General features: G+C 34.7%; 1 protein-coding gene across 2 annotated transcripts; it reads left to right on the top strand.

Annotated features, from left to right (window-relative positions):
- LOC149804577 (thyrostimulin alpha-2 subunit-like) lies at window positions 1-25799 on the top strand. Of its 2 annotated transcripts, none has more exons than XM_089932829.1 (4): window positions 1-449; window positions 11944-12379; window positions 21571-21749; window positions 25064-25799. In XM_089932829.1, the coding sequence occupies exons 2-4, from the start codon at window positions 12217-12219 to the stop codon at window positions 25163-25165; spliced, it is 444 nt and encodes a 147-aa protein (XP_089788955.1). In that variant the 5' UTR covers window positions 1-449; window positions 11944-12216; the 3' UTR covers window positions 25166-25799. The 2 variants fall into 2 exon arrangements, with proteins under 2 accessions (XP_089788955.1, XP_089788962.1); XM_089932836.1 differs by lacking the exon at window positions 1-449 and adding an exon at window positions 608-885.

Genomic DNA, 25799 nt, shown 5'->3' with positions numbered 1-25799 from the left:
TTGAGTTCAGGCTCTTTGTTAACTGTCTATGCAGTCTTATCTTATTTTGGTTGCGTCCTCTATGACGTACGATTACTCGACATTTGTGGTCTTTGAGATGATACCTGGGTGTACTATTTAGATTAATTGAAAAAGTGTTACCAGGTACTGACAACTTGAACATACGCCAAGAATGTCATTTTCGAAATCACTGTTACATTTGGTCAGGGACTGAATCTATGCGTGGGTACTGCTTCGCCTACTAGTGTTATGATTATTTGCCACCCACCATTCAATAGGGAAAAGCTATATTATGATCATTCTATCTGATCAACTCTATCAATCGACTCTAACACGAGCGGAGTTGTGTGGAATACATCATCTAGCAATGTTAATGGATTAACGCATAAAAATAACTGTTGGGAGAGAAAGAAAGGGATCACAGAGACAAGTTCATTTGCTGAGCTGGGGTTAGTGATTCTGATATATTGATTATTTTTTACTTGTTGGCTGCTGTCTTTCTCTTTTAATTATGCTGCATACACCTTCCTTAATATTAAGCACTGGTGTATGCCAGGTTTACTGCCACACGATATAACACATTTGCTTTCTTAATTACTCATTTTGGTGCTCTTTATTTCCTATGGAACTTGTCTGTCAAAATTATCAATCTTTATTTTCCTCAATTTCACCGGTATATTCAATATACTCCGTATAAAATTAGTGTTAGTGTGTGATAGTATGTAACAATGATAGCAGATGTATAGGGCAGAGACAGTTTATTAGCTGATATGGACAGTTTCGTAGACAGTCGTTAAATTGTCAATTTTACCATCTGGCGGATTTCATCATTTGAAGGGAAAACGGTGGCTTTTAATTCAAAATATCTCGGAATTTTGATCAAAGGTAGGTAGTTTTATTTATAAAATCGATAATATATATTTTTGCCACGCATTCGCCTATGGGTTATGAGCAATTTGAAAGAATGCTTCTTTACTCTAAAAATACAATGTATGCGTGATTGTATTAGAGTTAAAAGGCACGTCAGCTAAATAACCGGAGTTTACATACTGTCAAACAGGTTTTAGTGGTCACCTTTCTATAGCGACGAACTGTATATAAGGGCCATGCAAAAATGTCAGATTCTTTTCTTTCTCTTTTAAGAACCTGAACATCGAATAGTTGCCTACAATTTAGATCGGTAAATCTCCAATATTGATGGAGCAGAACTACAAATAATTGTATAATCTTCTGTCGTCAGGTGTTTCATCACAAATTGCTGACACCAGGCGTGACATTTTTTCCTCATAGATTCTTTCATATTTTCAGTAGATCTATGCAATTCTACCTCATTTTTTTCACTGATTTTGAAAGAAATATCCATTTTTATTGGAAAAAGTGAAAAGAAGCATCGGTAAATATTTAGATGTGTTCGAAATTGTGGTTAATTCTTGAAGAGTATAATTATCTTGAAAACTATCGTGGGTGTTTATATTCTTAATAAGATTATTTCTTGATGCATTTGCATATTCAAAACCGTGTACGGAAATACCCAGCTGACCGTCTAAAAGTGGCTTTTATGAACAGTTAGGATTGATATACAGGTATATGATAAATTAATTTAAGTATATACGGGACCTATTAAACTTGGCCTTTATACACGGGTACTCCTTATATGCAGGTGGTTATTATTGAAGCTTAGATTGAATTAGTCACGTGCCTATATTTATCGATTTGGGTGTAATTAAGTTTTTGTTTTATGCACCAGTGTTCCTTTTAAGATGATATAAAAGCAGGTTCCCATAAAACTCGCATTTTTATTAGATTAATGGCCCCATGGTATTTCTTTGTATCCGTCCTCCGTCTAGATTCGTCCCTCTGTCAAAACCTGCTTTATTTGTCACAGATTGATATCTAAACGGTCTAGAATTTTTAAATTTCCTATAAAATTTGACGGAACTTTGTCTTCAAGCTTATATAAGCAAATTCTTGCACAAGTATTGATTATGAGCAATATCGATATTAATAAATTCATCTGGCATCCATGTGGTTGACCTTGCTCCTATTGTAAAACCCATTTTAGTGAAGAGGTATTTAAGCAGAATTTGTATAGTATGAACACTTATAACAAGATCTCAGGCATTGCAGAATTGATTGTGGATAAATATAGTGCGTACTAATAAGAGATCAGCCTCTGATTGGGTTGGCTTGTTACCTTTGTAATTGCCGTATTAGAATGAAACTTCTTATATAGGTTTGAATCCATGAGTACAGTTCTAATTATGCGTGAAATCAATGCATATCAATCACTTGATTCTGATCCGGATTTGTTGAATTTATTACTATTCCGGAGGCTGAATTTCTTGACAGATTTCGATCAAATTTGGGGTATGGACTTACATCATCAGTGTTAGAAACTAGCTTGATGACGGACCACATACATGCATCTGAAAAAATAGAGATTGTAGCCGATATAGAAGAAATGCAGTTCTGAGTAGATTTTGATCCTACTTGGTCTTCAGGTTTTTATGATAAAAATCGCGGATGGGCTGGAATATTAAAGCGACATATGCGCCAATTGAAGTGATCTGATTAGCAATACCTTCTAAGCAGATGTTGAAATAAAATAAAATCATAAAGGTCGGTATGAGTTGGATTAAGGGTGACATCTATAAATATTATAGACGTGACATGGCATCCATGTCCAACGCTTTACCTCCGCAGAATACATTGTTTGTCATGCTCTTTCATTTGAATCTCAAATGAAATTGATTACGATGAGAATATTTGCATATTCTTGAACAGCGTTTGGTCAGACTCACTAGATCAATCCATATCAAAAGTATTTCAAGAGTTATTGTTAGATAGCATTCAGATATATGCCTGAAAATGATGCCAAATTAAATTGTCAATTACTGATATGTATATCAATTGGGCGATAGAAGGCCCACGTGATCCTCGTTTAAAGATTGTTGCATCATGGTATAATTTGGAAGTGAAACATAGATTCCAACCATAAATATAGATTAAAAGTCAGTATTTACTATTATAGGCCTCGCTGAGTTAACTACTGAACGTGTGTCCAGTCTGAACCAAAAACAGCTTGGATGCCGAGTGAAAATGTCCATTTGTGTTCTCCACATGCCATTAAAGTGTATCAAATATCCCCTACTTATCTATAGACATATATAATCTCTCTCCTCCTCCCTCCCCCTCCCCTCCCCCTCCCCCCTTTCACCCCCCCCCCCCTCCCCCTTACCTTCCCCCCCCCAAATATGATTTTAGCAGCGCTTAAGTGCCAATATTTTTGTAAAGGTGTGTATCTCCTACAAGTAAATAAAGCTCTGTTACGGGTTCTTCACAAATAAAAATATTTATGTCAACGAATACACCGACTGACCCAGAAATAGGGGAGTCAGATGTGTGACAACCCTTCATTTCATGTTTCATTCTAAGTTGCTGCGTGTTGCAGAAATCCAGTATTGTTTCTGATCATACCTATAATGAACGTTTTCTTGTAGCGAAATTTAATGACATTTCCTTCTGTTGTATTCATTGCTTTTTCGTGACTTTTCATTTTATGTTTTGTCTCAATTAAAATAGTGACATCATTTTTTTCTTCTTCATGACTTCATAACCATGATACCGTCTTTATTACTTTAGACTATGGGTCCCGGGTGGCCGAGCTGTCTAAAGCTGTCGCCGTTACAGATCGCTGCCATCTCACCTCTGTCCGCGTTGGTTCCAGTCTTAGGCTCAGCCTATCTGAACATGTGCGAAGCTTGCCACTAGCTTCTGTCGGTTGGTGGTTCTCTTTTTTTCTTTCTTCCGGGTTACACCTCCACCAGTTATACTGGCAGCGATGCATAGTCTATCATGTGCTGAAAAATGGCGTTAAGCCAACAAGAACAAAAAATTTAGACTATCCATATCTCGTTCTAACAAACGGCTCAACCGATTTTCCGGTACAGACAATTTATGCAAGGGACTTCTATCATGTATCTTCATGTATAACACGCCTATAGCTACGATGTCGCAGCCTTAACTTGATTTGCTGTGACTGAGGCTACGAACTGATCCTATATCATGTAATGGAGCAACAACAACAAAAAAATCGTCACTAAAGTCAGAAAAACAAATAGTGTAGAAATCTACTACATAAGTATAATCATGTCGAGAAAGAAGTTTGGCTTATTTTGAAGTTATTAAGCCCTTGCACGATAAAATAAATTGGCATGGTTACACTAACCTCACCGTGTCCGTCATGACAGATAACGCGAGACTCTCGCTGTGACACCTTTTCTATGTAAGGCTCGCCATACCATATTTGGATATTTTACGCTATGTTATTATCAATCAAGTTGTGAATAATGGCTTCTTGGTGGAATTTCAAAGTTGCCGATAAACCGTATTTACTTTTAATGCGCAGAATTTCTGACTCAAACCGCACCATATTTTTACTACGATTTGCTTACGTTTCCAAATGGGGCCTCAATGTCCTTATATGACACACAAACGAGGCTGAGAACGGAATTAATCATTATTTGAACTAATATGGCGGACGATCTAAACGAAAATACCGAATAAATAAGGTAAACGAGATTTCACAACTATTTCTACAATGATTTGCGATACTTCCGGTATTAAAAAAGAGGACTACTCAATTTATTGCATTATATGCAAGGAATATGTTCAAATTTTTTGTATTAGGCTAAAAGAGCGCCGGATGTGAATCACACCCTTCTTGCTCCATTGGCACGTATATGCTCATTTAGTACCCCGTCCACGAGATAGGTGTAGGGTTACTAATATTAGTACTAAACACGCCTCAAGCTGTCCATAACATACACCTAGATCTGCTGTAGCATAATGCACTGGTAGATCAGGGTCTGTGCTATTTTCTCTTTTACTGACCTCAAGCAACCAAAGTAAACCTGGATTTGTCGGTGAACTATCAAATTACAGATAAAATTTCCAAATTCAGTTGGATGACGCCGTATTTTACACAGTTTAAGTACATTGCATTCATGCACATGAGAGGGCATTTAAATGTCTTGCATGTTATACACAGCTTAAGTACAGTACATTCGTGTTATCCACGTTGTATATAGATTAAATAATTTCATGCAAGAGAGAGAGAGAGAGAGAGAGAGAGAGAGAGTACATAAAGGTCATGCGTGTTATACACAGTTTAAGTATATTCATGTATTCGCGAGAGCACTTACATGTCATGCATGTTATACACAGATTAAATTGGTACGTTCGTTTTTTTTTCAGAGAGCACTTAACTGTCATATTAACAGCTTATGTAAATAGTCATGCCTTCGCGCAAATTTATTTTGCAATCTAGATGAAGTGTTATTGGTTCAATGATGACATGTTTGTCGCATTAGCTGACAAAATAGCCAATAACAGTGTATCTTTTTATGTATAATTGTAGTCCTCCCATCCCACCCAAAAAAGGAAACGATTAATTTTCTCCAATAACAAGAATATTACTGTAGCAATAATGGCTTCCATGTCACATTGATTGATGTCAGTCTTGTCAAACGATAGCTACATGTTCGGGAAATATTTATATGTGTTTGCGTGCATCTTTAGTTATGTAGAGTTCAGTTGATACATTTAAATGTGATAATAACACCGTGACACTATGGATCAAACAATTCTTTCAAGAATTATTAGGAGGTTTCAGGTACGGGGAAACGTACTGAGTTTAATTTTCCCATGGTAGGTTTCACGAAGAATCTACATGAAACTTCCAATGCACATTAATGGAAACGGCTGCAATAGAGAAACTGATTTTGGTAGGCAGTAACCTACAAACTAATTAACTGGAGACGTGAACACAGACTTGCAAACACACTATTCTGGCACAGCAACTCACTACGATGAAAATATAAATAAAACTGATGTAAAGTAAAACTTCGAGAACTCAAACATCAAATACTCGAATACAACCATTACTCGAATGGCACGCTCAGTCCGGGTCCCACGATTCAAAAAATTTAATCAACTTCAAATCTTACTCAGAGATATCCTGATCAATGATGCTGAGTAAAGTGTTACGAAGGAGGAGACATTCACGTGTAAACTGGAAATCGCTGTTAACTCGAATGTAATATTTACTGGCAAATTGCACAGACAGTGGTCTATATGTCGAACATAATTTGTCATTTCGGGAGTATAATTCACCAAATAAAGTTTAATATATCTTATTTATGGAAACTGCGAGGAAAACAACGCAACGTTTGAGAACTTTATGAGCCGGTAATATGTAATTTGGTTACATTCGTCAAGGGATCACATATTTAAGACAATTATGAGTGAAAGAGAGTAAGCTAATGAACCCATCAAGTTAGTTTAACGTGGAAAATGCCAATAAAAATTGATTCAGTCTGCCAGAAACAGATTATATATGTGAATGAGTGGAATAAAACGACGTAAACTTAGTTGCTGACAAATCTGCCATCGAAATGATGGTTTGAAGAATTTAAGACACAATTTATGCTGATAGATACATACATATTCCTTGTATTTAACCGTCTTTCACATGCTGATTGGTTGGTTCCTGACATGAGGCAATCAACTTGCACATATTTGGTATAAAATTTACAAGCAGATGAAATGAAAACGGTATTTTACAGGAATATGGGAGATAAACAGAAATAAATAAGGAAACGGTCAAAAATCACTGGTTTTTTTAAATAGTCTAGAAGCTTACTTTTCATTACAACGCAATCAGTTTCATCAGACTTTGAGGGGAAAGAATTCAATGAAACAAATTATGTTCTAGTTATGTGCAGCAATTACGGTTTCTAATATTATTTTGAAAGAAAAATGTGAGAATCATTCAAATACAGGTTAAGGAAGCTTATCGAGCTATTTCTTTGATTGTCTAGAGCAATTTTAAGATGTGTAACGTTTAAAAAAAGGAGAATTTTAAAATTAAGGCTTTAAATTGGAAAGAAACATTGACGTTGGCATTGTTGCCATTAATATTATATGTCTGTATGGGATATTTTTATTTTGAACGTCATGAGTGTTCCTGCTGTCTGTGAATATTGGTATATAATCATATTTTGTGCTGCTTATATTCATCTGTAAACGCTGCCACGCTTATAACCCTAATGCTCACGATGATTGCATGCAAACATGTTTCATAAATTTGTGTGACTAGAGAGCATTCGTCGCAAGCAAGTTTTCCATTGTTAAAATACGACTAATTACGGTTTTATCTATGGTCTATCTATTAATGTTTATATGCAATGGAGCTGTCAGTATTGATTAGTTTTGTCGATATTGTCGGCCTAGTGGAATGAACTAAATTTAATAATGCGACAAGGACTGGGTGGGTGGGAGCGGTTGAATGGCACATTTAACATATTGGATATATAATGCCAAGGAAATGGGAGATGAGTACCTTTCCCAAGGACACATTCAATCAGCCGACACATGCTGTCCAGGGCTAGCATCGAACCTAGGACCCTTGAATTGCAAGTTTAAGGTTCTATCAAAAACAGGCTTCGGCAGATTAAGCCAGAAAACGTTTACGTTTTTAAAATATATACTTGATATTTTAATAAATCACTGGTTATTGGGGGCTTTTATAGCATTACACAAACACGTGAGGGGGCGAGTTGCAAAGATATATATATATATATATATATATATATATATATATATATATATATATATATATATATATATATATATATACATTCGAACGATTTCTTATCAGAATGAAATAAGTCCCATGTAAATTATGTATCAGTATATTTATCATGGTCATAAAATACATTATTTTAGAGTTATTTTAATATTAATCTAAGGGAAAAAAATGTTTATCCATTTATACACAGCCACGTATCGTGACTAATATATAACTTTAGCAAGATCTTTCCGGTGTCGTATAGAAATATAGAAATATCTTCTGGTCTAATTTTACTCCTAGAGGAACACATCTGCTTAGAAAAATCACCCTAGGGTGAAAATCTATTATGGAAGTCTTACCCCACCCATCTATATATTGTAGATCATGCATAAGTAAAAATATTTACATGTCTCTTGGACGATTTATTTAACGAGAAGATTACTTTTTACTGATCTTGAGGCCCCTTAGACCTTCCCCTCATAAAAAACATGGATTAACTAATATCGCGAGGGATATTGTTTTAGAAACATGATTTCCGTCACGCGTCTCGGAATACACACACGCTCGTTTAACTAAGCCAACCAGGATTTCTTCTTTAACCGCCAGAATTTGTTATCGCTCTCATATATGTAAGAAAATTCCTCTCAAGTCCGCCTTTATTAATAACTGTTCTGGAAATTTTAATTTTATGACACATATTTCAAATGGCCCTAGACTTCCTAAACTTGTCCCTGATCGTCTCAGTCTGTTATTATTTACCACTATTGACCTTGTTTTAACATTGCACTCTTATTTGGCTCCAACCGTTAGCCAAGCGAGTCCTAATTAACATCCAATTCATGCCCCAAAGAGGACAGATTTTACATCCCTCGTAGTCAACAACTTATGGATAGTCTACCCTATACGTCAAACGTAATGTTTGCGTGTCACGCTGGCCCCCACATAATGCACTGTGATATTATCTCTACAAAAAGTATTCTACAAATTTTTCACAATAATAATAATAATAATGATGATAATAATAATGATCATAATAATAATATGACACTTTATGCATGTTTTGGTCATCATGTGAGCATGCGCATATTGACAAATTACTTTTCTCCCTCACACTTTACAAGAGTTATTGCCCTATATGCTTGCAGCTGAATGTAGTGTATCCCAAAATCATGCGAAAGCAACGAATGTCGCAATGGTTCACTATTAGCTTTGGTGCATACTGCAGTCATCATCTGAAGATGCGTATAACGACCAAATTGCGTGTTTCTGTGTGTGTCTGTGTGTGTGTGTGTGTGTGCGTGTACGTGTACTCATTTTGACTTGGAGATGGATGTAGTGTTTGACAAGACCTTATGAAGGCAATTATGCAAGTTTTCAATGGATTTGTATTCAGCTTTATACATGTTAACGAACATCATCATAAAACGCCTTGTCTGCAAATCACTGTTGTCTCGCAGTTTTTGTCTTGGTTAATCTCGTGAAGATAACTCGTCTTGCAGTCTTTATTCTTATCTTCCATGGAAGGAAATAAAGATGATGATGATGACGATGACCTTATACTTATCTCTAAAAATGGGATAGGGGTGGGTTGCAGGGAGGCGGTTAAGAATATTTATGTGAGCGAATTTCTCAACACGTTTTTGGTTTTATTACTTTATCTTACATAATGAATACAGTCATTATTTGTAATGTATAAGGTGGGAAAGAAAAAACATAAAATTTAATGAAAAACTAAATTGTTGTAACTATATTTCTGAGATAACTACATTTTTAATGAGACTGTATTATAATGAGAGTGCCAAGTCACAGTTTTGTAATGAAATACTAAATACAAAACAGTATTATAATGAGACTATCAAGGCACATTACTGTGATGAGAATGTCAAGGCACAGTATTGTAATGAGACTGTCAAGGCACATTATTGTAATGATAATATCAAGTCAAGGTATTGTAATGAGACTGCCAAGGCACGTTATTGTAACGAGACTGTCGAGTCACGGTATTGTAAAAAGACTCAGGTCACACTTTTGTAATGAGACAGTAAAATCATTGTATTATAATGAGGCTGTCAAGTCTGAGTTTTGCAAATGATACTGTAAAGTCACGGTAATGTAATTAGACTGTCAAGTCTTAGTTTTGTAATGATACTGTAAAGTCACGGTAATGTAATTAGACTGTCAAGTCTTAGTTTTGTAATGATACTGTAAAGTCACGGTAATGTAATTAGACTGTCAAGTCTTAGTTTTGTAATGATACTGTAAAGTCACGGTAATGTAATTAGACAGTCAAGTCTTAGTTTTGTAATGCTACTGTAAAGTCACGGCAATGTAATTAGACTGTCAAGTCTTAGTTTTGTAATGATACTGTAAAGTCACGGTAATGTAATTAGACTGTCAAGTCTTAGTTTTGTAATGATACTTTAAAGTCATGGTAATGTAATTAGACTGTCAAGTCTTAGTTTTGTAATGATACTGTAAAGTCACGGTAATGTAATTAGACTGTCAAGTCTTAGTTTTGTAATGATATTGTAAAGTCACGGCAATGTAATTAGACTGTCAAGTCACGGTATTGACATTGTTTCCCTATGAACAGCTGAACACTTGCAGTGTTATCCATGTATCTCATATATTACAATACAAACAACTGCACTTGGTGAACGTATTTTATGGGTACAGTCACAGCAAAACCTTATTAAAAATTTAGGGTTTCCAGGGGCGAATTTACAAATATCATTAGGGACGAGCGTAAACAGGTAAGCAAAGCGTCTGTGGGATGGAACCACCGGAAGCCTTTGCATTTTGAATCATTTTCAGACATAATTTTAGCCATCTTGCTGTAAAAGAATCGTAACTCTAGGAAACGTCTCGTTTGTTTCGCGCTCATTCCTGAAAAAAATGGGGGTGGGGTGGTAACTGTAAAATAAATGGAGAGGTCTTCCTTGCCAGAGCAAAATAAGATAATGCAATACTCCATTTTTCAGATGCAAGTAATAACACATATATGCGAACACACAATTTCAGTAAAACAACCATCATGTTGCAGAAAGAAAACGAAAATGGAGACACAAATGTACAATCGCTTTAGCTATTGATCTCTAGTCAATGTATAATATTTTTAATGACTCAATAGAAATGATAATAATTATTTCAGTGGATGTCACCATTGATAGAGAAGGGGAAGGCTTTGTTAAGAATATCATTCGGACACCAATTTTTGTATGGAGCACTTTAAAGATGTTTAATAATGTGAATGTTTGCAATAATGAGCGATTTGTGGACATATACATTTGGTGAAATAAATCATTGATAAAAATGCAAAACCAATACACATTTTAGCGCTTTGTAATCTCATATTTTTTCAGGTTATTAGATGTTCAAATATCCTTAAGTCATTTAAACTGGTGAAAATATCTTTTATTTTAATTCAGCCCTGAAACATGCCTACACATGTCAGAATGTATCAACTCACATATTAGTTGCAATTGGGGGCATTAACAAGAAATTTAGGCACCAAAAAAATAGACAAACAAACTACCAGGTATGAAGGTACGGTAGGAAAATTATCCACAAGAATGAATTGCACACGAAAGTCATATTTCAATGCCTTACTGAAAAGAAACGTGATTGTCAAGCTACATTGTATTTTAAAATTGCCAAATAAACTTACCCTTTGTAGGTTTAACAGTTTCCATCTGAAAGATTAGGTCAGAACAACCACTACTCGTCTGTTGTGACAGCCAATAAAACAATAACATTCCGTTTGAGCATGAAGCTTACTTTTCAGTTCGAATATCTTAAATCGCAAGAGATCTTAAGAAAGAATTCCAAAATATATCAGTAAATAAGCATCAAATGGTCTGATAACACACTCACGAATTTAACAGAATGTTATGAAAGACGAAAAGGTAATATTTAAAGAAATAAAATAATTATAGGCAGATGCAACTTGTTGTTTGATGCATTATAAAAAAGTGGTCTCACCTTGTTACACCTATGTTAGTTTATAGTATTGCTGAGTGCAGTACGGTGACGGTTGCAATTGCTCAGTTTCACTCAACATTATGGAGACCGATTCACGTTTGTAATAACGCTTAATTTTGTTCTATATAAAGTTACAAATACAAGCAAATATTTGCCACAGTTATATTTATTAATATTCTCATTTACATCTTTATGCAATATAACTTTATGTTGTCCTTCATCTAGATTGCCACTGCTTTGATATTTAATACTTGATTTATAAAACTAACATCTCTATATGTCTTCAGTATCTAGATAACCTTTATCTTTATGTTGTCTTTTATTTACAGATAGACAAGGTTTAACATCACCAAGGATAAATTGATTGAAACCGAATATTATAAAAGCATCACAGGGACACAGAATCAATGAGCCATATCATTTCAGTCCATTAAAACTGCCATCCTTATTAGATCGCCGTTCACGTGCTTCCAACTCTAGGGGACAACTGTTAAGTTGATGCGACCCATACTGGAGCTTTTATTGAGTAAAAGCAGAAAGAATACCTCATATATTTGGAATCAGATAAACGAGTGAAGCTGTAAATTGTTGTTAATTTTAAGATGTTGAATAGTGGTCATCTATTGGGACTTTTCCCACACATTGTTAGAATGGACTTAAATAGTGCGATACGGACTTGTTACAGATTGATCTTGCTGCTGTTGACACTAACTGCAGGGTCGTGTGTGCCACACAGCTGGGAGCGACCAGGTTGTCACAGAGTAGGTGAGTCACGTAGATATATACATATTTTATTTATTGAGCGTTGATTGTATAAAAAGTTAAAGCAAATTAAACCATACGCTCTTGAAAACTCTTAAGGTAGCATTTGATGGTAAAATACTTGAGAACCTGAAAAAGAAACCCAACTCTGGAGAGGCAATCACATAACCGTGTCAGGATCATATATACAATAAAAGACTATAAAAATGCTAAGCAAGTGCATTACCAGTGTGATATCCATGCTTCCTTTATAAATATATAAAAAGCGAGTGCGCAATATATTCCAATGTTATTCTAATAACAACGGTTTCAATTTGTATGTGTAGCGCCTGTTCTGAATCTACAGAGCGCACAGTTCAGGTATGTTTTTGCTCTCGCCATATCTATGGAGGCACATAGTTATGTTGTTTGTGTTCATTGGTTCCATCGTTCATTTTGTTAATCCGTCACGCATTTCATTTCCACATTTGAAAGACGTCATGGATGAAAATCCCCGTTGACACGAAGTCTAGCACGAATTAAACTAGCTTTCCGCTAAATTTGAAGAGGTTAAAGCCCACGTTTGACTTTGAACCCTACTCTCGATTATTGCAGAAAGCTTGCTTTCTGCGGCAGAATACTTATTGGCGAGGGCATTTGTGTCCTATGTACGCATTTCTAGTCTGATATTATGTGCAAGTTTATTAACTGTAAGTCTATCATCTCTCTTACCACTTTTTAACCAATGCTACATCCATTCTTAAAGATAAGCTTTCTTCTGCTTATAATTATCTCAAATACATAGGTGACGTGATTTACTGGTCCTATATATGCTACCATCATGGATTGAACCCAGTACCACAGAGGTCATGGAAGCAAGTGGCTGAAGCATTTCTACCCTCTACGTTTGTTGATGCAATATGTGGCCACAAATTAGTTCCCAGTTCAACTTTTCCAAAGTTCATAAAAACTTCTATATTAACTTGAACCAGACAATTTATAACAGTTGAATCGCTACAGATTGTTTAGAGTAAAATAGTGTGTACACTGTTAGCTGTATTTATAACAGCTGAATCGCTACAGATGGTTTAGTGTAAAATAGTGTGTACACTGTTAGCTGTATCTATAACAGTTGAATCGCTACAGATGGTTTAGTGTAAAATAGTGTGTACACTGTTAGCTGTATCTATAACAGCTGAATCGCTACATATGGTTTAGTGTAAAATAGTGTGTACACTGTTAGCTGTATCTTACGCATCTTCATAGCTGTGTCAAAACTTTACCGAATTTGTAACCAATGGCATTACTGGATAGCTTAGTCATAAGTGAAACAAATCTGACATTTCATTTCAGTTGCACAGTTTTCTTTTTTGTCATAAGATTTTTAGAGTGTTGATATGCAGTAGATAGCTATGAGAAATTTAAAAGTGGGAACTCATTGATAACCAGGCACGGTATTTTCTGAAGACTCAGAGAAGCATTTATTAAAGTTTCATCACTGAAATATGATTGTAACTCTGAAATCTGCTATGGTAATGACATTTCTTTTCATAGATTGTAACTCTGAAATTTGCTATGGTAATGACATTTCTTTTCACAGATTGTAACTCTGAAATCTGCTATGGTAATGACATTTCTTTTCACACGTTTTGAGTAAAATTATGTTCAGATTGCGTATATATGTCAAGTGCACACATCCAACGTAAAAATAACGACAGAATTATTTTTAAAGTTAGTAAAGGATCTTTAGTACTGGTCATGACATGATTGTAAAACTTTATCAGAAGAGTCTTTGAAATTAAGTTCTTTCTACAAGACATGGTTTATGTAACATATATTTCACGTTCAAATACCTTTAGTTAAAACACTGTTAACATTTAATAATTCCATATCTCAGTAAGAACTGTGCTTTTTCATCTAATAAGGTCATTGTGACCTACATTTTACATAAGTGACTTTGCTGACATGTTTAGATACAAATTTATTTGTCATTCATGTTCATGTTTATTTAAAGAAGCATGTGAAATGATACATTTCAACGACTGCCGATTTTCTAATCTACCTCAGAAAGGTCATCGTGGTCTTCGTCACATGTTTCGATGACTTGGGTTTAGTTTTGGGTTAAACAGGTGTACATTTTCATCAAGAAATCTATTTCAGTGAGAGGTACATATCCGTTATAATTCACGGTGAACTATATCGAATGTGTAATGTTTCTATCTTCACTGCCATAAAGGTGTATATTAGATATTGGTACATTTCTTAATAAAACCACATATAGTGTGGACTTAATGTTTACAGTGTGAAATGACGCACAAAGAACACCCTTGAATCGTTCAACTTAACCGTGTTATAGTCTGGTTGCTGATACTGTGGTATATACGGACACTTGAGATCGAATTCAGAACACAAGCAACATGATTACCATCAAAACGTATGAATTTATTTCTCCTTGATATATTTCTTTCTAATAAGAAGATAATTTAGTTATAGATCTCCTGGGTATAGGCCATGACCATGTTCAGTAAAAGTAACATCCACAAAAAGTATGGATCTCACATTTCATTTAAATTGGGAATCAAGGTTTCTCATGACCAATGAAAATTATCTCAAAGATAACTGCATGAAATAATTAATTATGTATAGCACGAGGACGTGTAACACATGAAGACGTTTATTAATAAGGACATAAATCACAAAAATATTAATGAATACGTGTATCACAAAAAGACGTGTACTAATAAGGACATGTAACACACGAACACATGTATCAGAAAAGGACGTGCATTAACAAGGCATCACACGATGATGTTAATGAGGACATGTGTCTCAATAAGACACGTATTAATGAGGGCATATATCAAAGAACAAATGTACATCAGTACCTTCTCTACAGTCGACCTTCCGGACCTGTTTGCAAATTTCTTCCTTGACAAAGTACAAACCATTAGAGATAAGCTTGACAACACAAGTTTAATTGACTCGTCGTCGCCATACAGTTGGGATACATAATTTCAGCGGCAACCATCAGCAGCATTTGAACCTGTCTCTATGGATTCAGTACGTACAATCGTGATGAAGAGTAGTACACCAAGGTCATGTGAACTTGATCCAATTCCAACATCACTGCTGCTTGAGTGCTTAGGTCCAGTATTGCCTTCACTAACTCATGTTATTAATACCTCTCTCTCATCCGGGGAATTCACATCATTTTTAAAAGCTGCCAGTGTAAAGCCTCTGCTGAAGAATCCAACACTAGACCATAACGATTTAAAGAACTACCGCCCAGTTTCTAATCTCCAATTCATATAAAAAATCTTAGAAAAGGTTGTTATATCCCAGCTTGTATCTGATCTGAATTAAAACTGTCTTTTTAACAATGTACAATCTGCATATCGCCCTTACTACAGGACTGAAACTACTCTTCTAAAAGTAGTTAATGACATTCTCTCTGCTTTGGATAGCGGAAAGATTACAGTCCTCACCCTCCTTGATTTTTCTGCAACATTTGACAAAATAGACCATGATATATTACTTCCCCGTCTCCAGCATGTATTTGGCATTCATGATACAGCCTTACTGTGGTTCAAGTCCTACTTGATCAACAGGACACAACTTGTATCTGCAAATGGAATACACTCCAGCTCAGTTAATCTATGTTGTGGTGTTCCACAGGGATCTGTCCTTGGACCTGTTCTCTTCACTGTATACACTCAGTTGCTCTCAAGTGTTATATATCATCACCCAGTGTCTCACCAATTGTACGCTGACGTCACCCAACTATACAAATCTAGCCACCCAACTGAAGTTGATGTTACCATCCAAGGTGTAGAGAGGTGCATTTCTGATGTGAAATCATGGATGACATGTAACAAACTGCAGATGAATGATGATAAAACTGAGGCCATTCTGATAACAACCCAAAGACTTTCTCATTCACATCCTTTACCTCAATCAATAAATATCAGTAACATCAACACTAAATTCACACAGTCAGTACAAAACCTAGGTGTTACTCTGGACAGTACTCTCACATTGCACCAACATGTCATGAACATATGCAAGGCAGCATATCTTGAACTGAGATGCATCATCACCATTCGCAAATATCTTTCATTTGATGCCACTAAAACACTTGTGTGTTCAGTAGTACTTTCAAGACTGGACTATTGTAACTCAGTTCTGTCTGATTCAGTTCAGTGTATACTCCAGAAACATCAAAAAGTTCAAAACACAGCTGATCGGATCATACTTAGAGTACCACGATAAGTGCACACCTCCCCGCTGCTTTGTACCCTACGCTAGCTATCCATTTGATCCAGAATCAAACACAACATTTGTTCCCTGTGCTACGTTTCACTGAGGGATTCCAGTCCAACATATCTATCCGACCTCACCTATGTGTACACACCAGCAAGATACTTACGCTCCTCTTCTGACAATCGTATACTCATTATTCCCACTATGAAAACGAAGTTATATGGACAGCGTTCTTTTGCATACCAGGGCCCAGCATCGTGGAATGAATTGCCCACTGAACTTAGACACAAAGACACAGTGATCCCATTCAAGAGTGCTCTTAAAACTCACTTATTTCGACTGCAAAAACAAACTTAAAGACCTAATAATGTTTCCTACCTTAAATATTTTCAGCATGTGTTTTATGTTTTCTAATTTCATGGTGTTTTTTTTTTTGTAATCATATCATTATATATGTTTTTTTATGCTATAGGTGTTGTCTAATGTTGTGAAGCACTTAGAGCTTCTAAAGATTAGGCGCTATACAAAGTCCTCATCATTATTATTATTATTATTATTACTACTATTATCAAATGATGATACAATTAAAGTGATATGAGTTTCATACATTAGTTTTTCCACATCCAATCGAAAGATTTGTACCTTGGTGAATTTATTTTCAAAGTAAATTCAGTTTTCTCCAGACATTACAGTTACTTTTCTTTCTTTTTTTCTCAATGGTTTTACTTTTTATAAGTCATATATAGTGAGACAACCTTCAGCTAACATCTGTACACTTGTCCAGAAAGGACATGTTCAAGCATTCACTTTGAAAACACTTTATGACCTGACCATAAATTATAATGAGTACTTTTATCTAATTATTTTACTATTATTTCGTTTTTGAAATATCGAGTACTTATTATTTTGTTTTTATTTCATTTTTCAAATATAAAGATTTTGCGAAATAAAAATCTTTAAACCTGCACCTTAAAAAACCTTTAAAAACCTAATTCAAATGTTTTAGTTAATTTGTAGACATCCGTTTCTTACATATCAACATGTGTTTTAATTAGGTTTTACACATGGTCAATAAATTCTCTGATATAAATTTAAAACTTAAAGTTTTTGATAATTTCTTTACAGAGTGTTAAAATCCTATCGTATGAGATTTCTGACAATAAGACTTCCAGCCAGAATAGATAACCACGAATCAGAAGAGCTTTGATATTTATTTTGATGAACCAGAATCTATATCAACTTTAGTTTTTCATTATTTTCTAGGACCTGCGAACAAAGTGGTTAATACGTTTTTTTTGTGTCTGGACATGAAATAAGAGATTAGTCTTTTTATTAGATATCTAAGACAGAACATCAAGTATAAAGCAGCAAAATTGTAACCACGATGCTACAAAATGTCTAAAACTACCTCGTTAACGTTTAAAGTATTTGACTGTATTATAAATATTTAAATAAAAATGGGTACCAGACTAATGAATTATTTCCTGTCTTTATTGCCCAACAGCAATCAAAATGGGTACCAGACTAGTGTATTACTTCCTGTCTTCATAGACCAATAGCATAATTGCGTAGTAATGAATGTCTGTCAGTAACATCGTTCGATTAAATCACCTATGCATGCTATCATGGTAAAATTCTAAGCTTGATAGGGAGGAAATATATGAATATTAAATCTGGTTACGAAACCTCATACTTTTAAGAAAACATTTTAGTGATGGCACGAGGGATATGGTGGGAAAGAGGAAATGACCTCTGTCACTAGGCACTGGATAGCGTCAATTTTCACTGTATTACACCGTCACCATGGGGGGGGGGGGGAGCAACTCTTCACAAACCTTATATTAAGGCAGTAAAGCAGGGCATCTCGAATTCTCCCGCCGCCATTGAAAGTGTCCTAATAATGGTTTTCAGCTCTCTTACCCTGTTTCTCAGTCTAGTGATATACTGAAATGTTGTGATGTGTTTTTTTCTTCCTTCTTATACATAAGTTAAAAATAATAATAATGACACAATAATAATGACAGAAGTGACCCAAAACATTGTCTGTACCAGTAATTTACACCAAGGTGTACAGCGAGACAGTTTTACTATACATACAGCTTTTCATTTTTTGGTTAATGCAGAACCATAGTTTGCGCCTCCGCATTAAGAGTATTCCTGGATCAACGCCCATTATCAGAACTACGCTCTGCTCTAGAAAGAATTAATAAAGCCAACTTACAGTATCGATGCCCTTACTAGGAAAGTTTAAGTTTCATCAGAAAAAGTAATTTTTTAAAAAATATATTGTTTTAAATGTAGTAATAGCGATCATATATTTTGTATGGTATGAACGTTCTGCAACTCACTTAGGTGTACTGACAGAGTCGCCCTTTGGGTTCGATCTTTAACAATCCCGTTTTGATCATGCTAGTTTTGATATCTGAAAAACGTAAATAATCTTTTACGTGTTACATATTACGTACTTATAGAATGAAATATTACATGTATATATTAATATCTACAACACAATATTCGTGTAAATGATGACTTGCTCTGACGTTTCATAGAGCTGAAGGACATGTCTAATTGTAGTTTTCTAATCTCAGAGATGGTTTATTTCGCATAATTTTGGTACAGGACAGGGGCAATCATAAGTGGAGCGTACAGCTCAGTTCGTATAACTTAGACCGCATGCTTGTTTTGAACAAAAATCGAAATGTAGAAATCCTGCACTAAATTATCCTGCCTATGCGGTCCATTTTTTCTTGTCTTTCAAGAAATGAGTGGATAAAATAAATATCCATCCTAATTGTAGATTTTGAGAGTCTTTGTAATTTGATTTTAAATCCTTATTAAATCATCGTTACCATACTGGTAGGTTGAAAGGCTTGGTTCCCAATTATTAATCACATCAAAGCCTGAAACAGTAAACTTTAATTTAAATTTTAAAAAATTCTCTATCTTTTATACGGAAACTTTAATGAAGAAATTAATACATTAAAAAATCTCCAGCTATTCCCAGTTCTTCAGACGAAACTAGACAAATTGCAGATACCATATAAAAGTCTAAAGATCAATACGCAGGGTTGATTTATTCCCCTCTTAAAATGATAACGATACTGGTAATTCGAATTGGGAATTTTCTAAAGACTTTTGAAAATGGAGCCCAAAACGATATTATTTTTTTTTAGAAAGAAACCAGGAGTCCACGATAACATAAAAATGTTGACCTATTGTAGAAAATTGAGACTTCCTTGCTAAAAACGTTTAAGCTTGAAAGTATGGCCTCTCACAATAGTGAGTCATAAATAGTCACAATCTGCTCGAGAGTGGTCCTTGTCTGACGCAGCATTTACCTCTCTTAGAAAATATTTAGATAATAGGTTTGGATTTCGATAACTCATTAACAATGCTCTCGAGGTGCTTGGGTCGCTTGTAATTGTAAATTATATTATATGGCTATTTGAGCCCCCCCCCCCCATCCTAGTCCCACCCATACCCCCACCCACGACACAGCTACATGCATTATATGACGCATATAGTCGTACCATGCGTTTTGTTTGTGCAAAAAAGAAAATATTGCCCCCTACATTTTTTGAGTGTTCACATATCATACCATACCATTAATTAATAGCCCCATCCCTTCGGTGCTTATGGACCTATTCTTTATTAACACATAGTCTGTACTGTTTTTCTATAATAGGTTCATATTTGTTATATCACAACGTGTTACATATCACTTTATGTGATTCTGATTGGTCCAAATAAACCCAGGAACTTACTGTGTAGTATTCTTTTTACTGATTAGCTACTATCGTGGGAAAACTTTTCTAACCGCGCCATCTCGAATTTGTTTTCAATAAACATTTCGGCGGTCGTTTTTCGCCTCGAGCCACGAAAGGGAATTGCGAATAAATGGTTCATGAGTCTGAATATGGCCAATTTACCCCCACATATAACATATCATTATATGAAAGATGGCGTAAAAATCCTAGACAAAAAGTACTACAAGTCCATTAAGAATATTGCCCAGTTGCTAGCGGGTGTGTGAAGTGGAGTGGAGGGGGAGGGCTATATATCCATTAATCCACCCTATATACAAGCGTTGTTCAAACGTTAACTTACAGAACTAAATAGACTCACCTCTGTTTACAAAAGAATGTGGACATAAACCGGCCTCCCCAGTGACTGAACTTTATCCAACCACGGCATATTTATGCAGTTTATGTGATGCAATTTCGACTCCAAATAAAATTTGTTTACGACCTCTGTAGTTTACTGTTCCAAATCAAATGTTGAAGATATCCGGTTGCAATTATTTTACAGTAAATATGGGAATAGCTCTTCCAGTAAACCTCCATTCACACGAAAATCGCAAGAAGGAAATGTTTAGTTGTAAAAGTGACATTAGGGTAAACGTAGATCGTTTAATGCACTCTAACTGGTACTGTATCAATGTGAAATCACACGCATTGGATATTCTGAGTTGAAATATAATTTTGTCTGTGCAAAATGTTTTTGTATTTGTATTCGGTAGGACGTTTTTTTTTCATTGATAGCCTGTAAAAAGTATAATCTGCTTTTAAACTGTAGCACTAGTTCATCTTTGTTTTGGATTATTTCTACGCACAACAAGTGAAAGGTGCAACGTCTGCCAGAATGGATGACATTTTTCATTCTTCTTTCAATCTAAATAATTTCCACTAAGATAAAAACTTTGAAACTTTGTGATGAAAAGAATCTCAAATGAGTAATGATTTCATATTAAACGTGTGAAACTCATTGAATAATGTCCAGCTTTTGCTCGCAAGAGTTCGCCAAACTTGGACGTTATTTAAATCGTTTCATAAATTCAATATTAAATCATTACCCGTTAGAGATCCTATATTTATTTTATGTTATCTCGTTGCATCGTTGAAGCAGATATTCAGCTCCTTGAAAGATCTTAATGTGCCTTTTTCCATTTATTTTAGGACTGACAATAGAGAAGCAGATTCAGCCGGATTGTTTAGTGTTCAATGTGACATATAACGCATGCCGTGGATTTTGTAAATCACAAGCTTACCCATCCCCGATACAAACACTTCTTGCAAATGAAAATCATTTTATAACTTCAAGAGCTGAATGTTGTAGGATTACTGAAACAGAAGACGTAAGTTTATTTCTTTTATTCTGTTCAGCATTGTCTATATTATTAGAGGTTCCATAATATGGTCTTATGATATTTATCCATTTATTTTTCAGAACGGTTTGTGTTTTATTCCCAACACAGGATCAGTACAGATTGGCTACCATGATATGTCCATGGACAAGCCAGTTTACTTTCTTGGCAGTACATAAAACCCTACCAGTTTTGCTGTGTCGGAAAATATCGAATCAATGGAAACCGAGCAAAAATAACTGCATAAATTTTGTTCTTTTTTACTGATACGTAGATAATATAATATAATATAATATAATATAATATAATATAATATAATATAATATAATATAATATAATATAATATAATAGTATATAATATAATATAATATAATATAACAGTATATAATATAATATAATAGTATATAATACAATAGTATATAATATAATATAATAGCATATAATATAATATAATATAATATAATATAATATAATATAATATAATATAATATAATATAATAGAAGTAGATCACATAACGTTTTCTAGCAGTTTTTCTAACCATTTAAACAACAGGCAATTTGTACCTGCACCAAATGCAATGAATATTTTTCCATATTAAGTGTTGTTACGATCTATATTTCGCCATAATACAGTTCATGCTACTTTTGTTATACTCTTTTAATAACTATCGTCACCGTTATTATCAGCGTCTTTCTTGTAATCTTTATCGTCCAGATTGAGTGTCTCGGCTTGTCCTTGGGAAAGTAACTCATCTTCTATTACCTAAACACCATATAACCTATAATGTGCTGAAAATGCATTGTAAAACAACAAACAACGTTATCCTCAACATTGTCATTTACACCAGCATCATTATCATATCAATAATATAACAGGATTTCAACTTCTAAATTTTTCACGTCATGACAGTGTTGATGGTTCAGACATTGTTTAATGTAACAAGTTTAATAATAATAGCGTGTTCTATACCCTGTCTGTCCATACAGGAAAGTTAATAATGATGTGGAAAAAAAATCCACAACAGAAAGTTAAAAAGGGTACAACCAGTATAGCAGCAATTCATTTGTCAAGCGGACATTTGGTTTTACGTTATTTGCCATCGTCTAACGCGCGAGGAACTACGAAAATGGTACACCCAGATCTGCTGGCGCATCATGCACGTACTTCACTGACAAATCAATGTCTAGGTGCGCAATGACATCAATCAAACATTGCCAATACTGATCTTTATGTGAGTTACGCAATCTTGGTCTACCTAATGTCAAGTGCGATTGCTGAAAATATCTCCATTTCATACATTTCTTTGAATTAAACCCTCAACCTCCGACTAAAAGCTTCTTGACAGATCTCAATATTGTGTGATAAAATACCAATTTGCGAGAAAAATCAAATTAAAATAACATTATTGCGTACATTTAAATGTCAGAACTGATACAAATGAATAGAAATAGGCACCATTAGATTCGCTTTACCCTGCATTTCACCCAAATCGTATTGGCTGGCTTTATTTAAGGTCATATATATTTTTCCTTTTTATTTAACATTCTCTCTTTTTGAAAATGTACGGTGCTCTTTATATATTTCTTGTATCAATTCTTGTTATGTTGATTTATACGTCCTGCATTAACAACATGATCTATCACAAAGAGTTCATAACTTTATTCCACAGAATACATCTACATGACATAAAAAGTGAATTCCGTTCGTTTGCGGTCCAAATCTCGTTCGCCTTGGTGACCCCGGTTTGTCGAGTGGTCTTAAACTTTCGCCTTTACCGATCACTGCCATCTCACCTCTGTCCGAGTGGGTTCGAGACTCATGTTCTGTCAATGTCGGTATGAGAGAAAGCTGCCAGTAGCTTCATGTGGGTCTGTTTGTTCTTATCGGTGTTTGCTCAGGTTCCTCCTCCACTAAGTATGGATAGTCTATCCAGCGCGGAGAAATAGCATTAAACCCAAAGTAACAACAACATTCGCCGCGAGAGAATTCAGAGTTTTCACTCGAAATTGAATGATTACCTTATGGCATACACAGAAGTATAAAATATTTACTACTTTTTATTGTTCTTAAATTTAGCCTTCTGACCCTAGTTTGAACATGTCAAACTTATCGTAATTTTCGTTAGGCTTAACCTGTTTGAGTGCTAATTTGACAGAACCGATTTAGTTCTTACGAGAGAAATATTAAAATCTTCACTACAAAGCTGCGACATGCAGTGGCATATTAAGAATAAATGGCGCCATTGGCGGCGATGAAGACCAAAAGAGGTTTTAAAGCCCCAAGACCTCTGATGCCCGAGGCAACTGGTAAATTTTTGTCTTCGAAAAACCAGGTCCTTGACATTCTAATATTGCAGCATATTTTGAAAATCACAAACATTTACTAATCCTTATCTGTTTGTAATCTGAACAAGACAACTAAATATGCGCACTTTTTTAGCCACATAAATTATTAGCAGGTATTTTAAGAATTTGTCTATGTTAAAATTAAAACATATTTTTTGGATTCATTTGTTAAAAAATCACAATTTTTTAAAAAGCTGTTTAGTTTGGTTTTGTTTTTCGGCACAACAATACATATAGGTTATTTACTGCCACAGCAATTTTAGCAAAACGCCTTGCTTAAGGACACGCCACGGTAGCGGACCCAAGACTAATCCGATGGTAGGACTATTCGGTCACTAGTCTGCTACGCAAACCATTTTAATGATGTCATAATGCCATCATTTACAGTCATTTAAAGGAACATAGCATCATGTTTCGTACAATGTACACTCTTCTTTAATGGCGGTTTTAATTTATCTAGCGTCTGCAATATATAATTTTTAATGCTAAATGTTTAACTGCTTTTCTAAATCACTTTGTATCAAATTTGTTTAAATATTTTATATAGATATACGTTCCTCACTTTGTAACTATGATGCATTTGCCTTACCAACTGGAAGAGAGTATTTATACCCCCTCCCCAAACATACATGTCTTTATTAATATGCAGGAGTTTTCCATACCAAAACTCTAGCAGCTGAATCACTCTTTTGCCTGCTAAATTTTCTTCCATAATAAAAACATTATTTTATAGGATATTACCTTATTATTATTATTATTATTATTATTAATTAATTAATTAATTAATTCGAGTTTTGTGGAAAAATGCTCTGTGTATGTCGTGTTAAAAATGGTGTTCCATATGATAACTGTCTGCTTTCCTGGAAACTTGGTCCAATTGAATATGGGCTGCAATGTCCATTAAATCACAAAAGGAGCAACATGCTGGTCATTAATGAGTTATATGTTTTAATTTACAGGTGAAAGTTAAAGTAAAATGTATACAAGGAATTAGAGAGGTGACTTTTAAGTCCGCAAAGAGTTGTGCCTGCTCAACTTGTCATAATAGCTTTAATGGATAAAAAAGGACTGTTCCATCTCATTCCAAGACCATATCCTCAAGACAAACTGGAAGAACCTGGAAAAGATCCCGGCTGTGACTGTCATAAAGAGCATTGTCATTCCAGCACTGCTGTCATTGGAACCACTACACCTCATAAAATGTAACTTCTTCAACGCTGGGCATGGCGTCTACATATCTTCAAAACTTTTAACTTAGCTATATGGTAGAATGGTACTTCATTCTGATATCTCTTTCTACAGATAATACACTTGTTAAACCAGAAAACGATTGATAAACATTCATTACCTTTGGTTGATTCCCTGGAAATATCACTTCTGCTGTTTGTACATCTCTAATGAGATAAACAACAGTAAATCATTCTACAATTAAATGCACTTCTGCAATCTGGTCGTGTCTCATAGACGCAAACTCCATCAACAAAGACATTTCTTTAGAATCAAAGCTTACTTTAAAGTCAAAGACTTTTGTTCTAAATTGACCATTTTTTCTGCTATATATCTCTGTTCTCAAAATTAAACATCAATTTGCTTCTATATTCTCAAAATAAATATTGTTACAATGTTAAAGGTATATATTATCAGAAACAAACAGTACTTTGCTGTTAAAAAGCTCTATTAAAAATAAAATGCAAA

Source organism: Sinohyriopsis cumingii, chromosome 2 (genome assembly GCF_028554795.1).
Source record: "Sinohyriopsis cumingii isolate HCF-2022 chromosome 2, ASM2855479v2, whole genome shotgun sequence".
Lineage (NCBI taxonomy): Eukaryota > Metazoa > Mollusca > Bivalvia > Unionida > Unionidae > Sinohyriopsis > Sinohyriopsis cumingii.
This window is presented reverse-complemented; position numbering and strand designations above follow the sequence as displayed.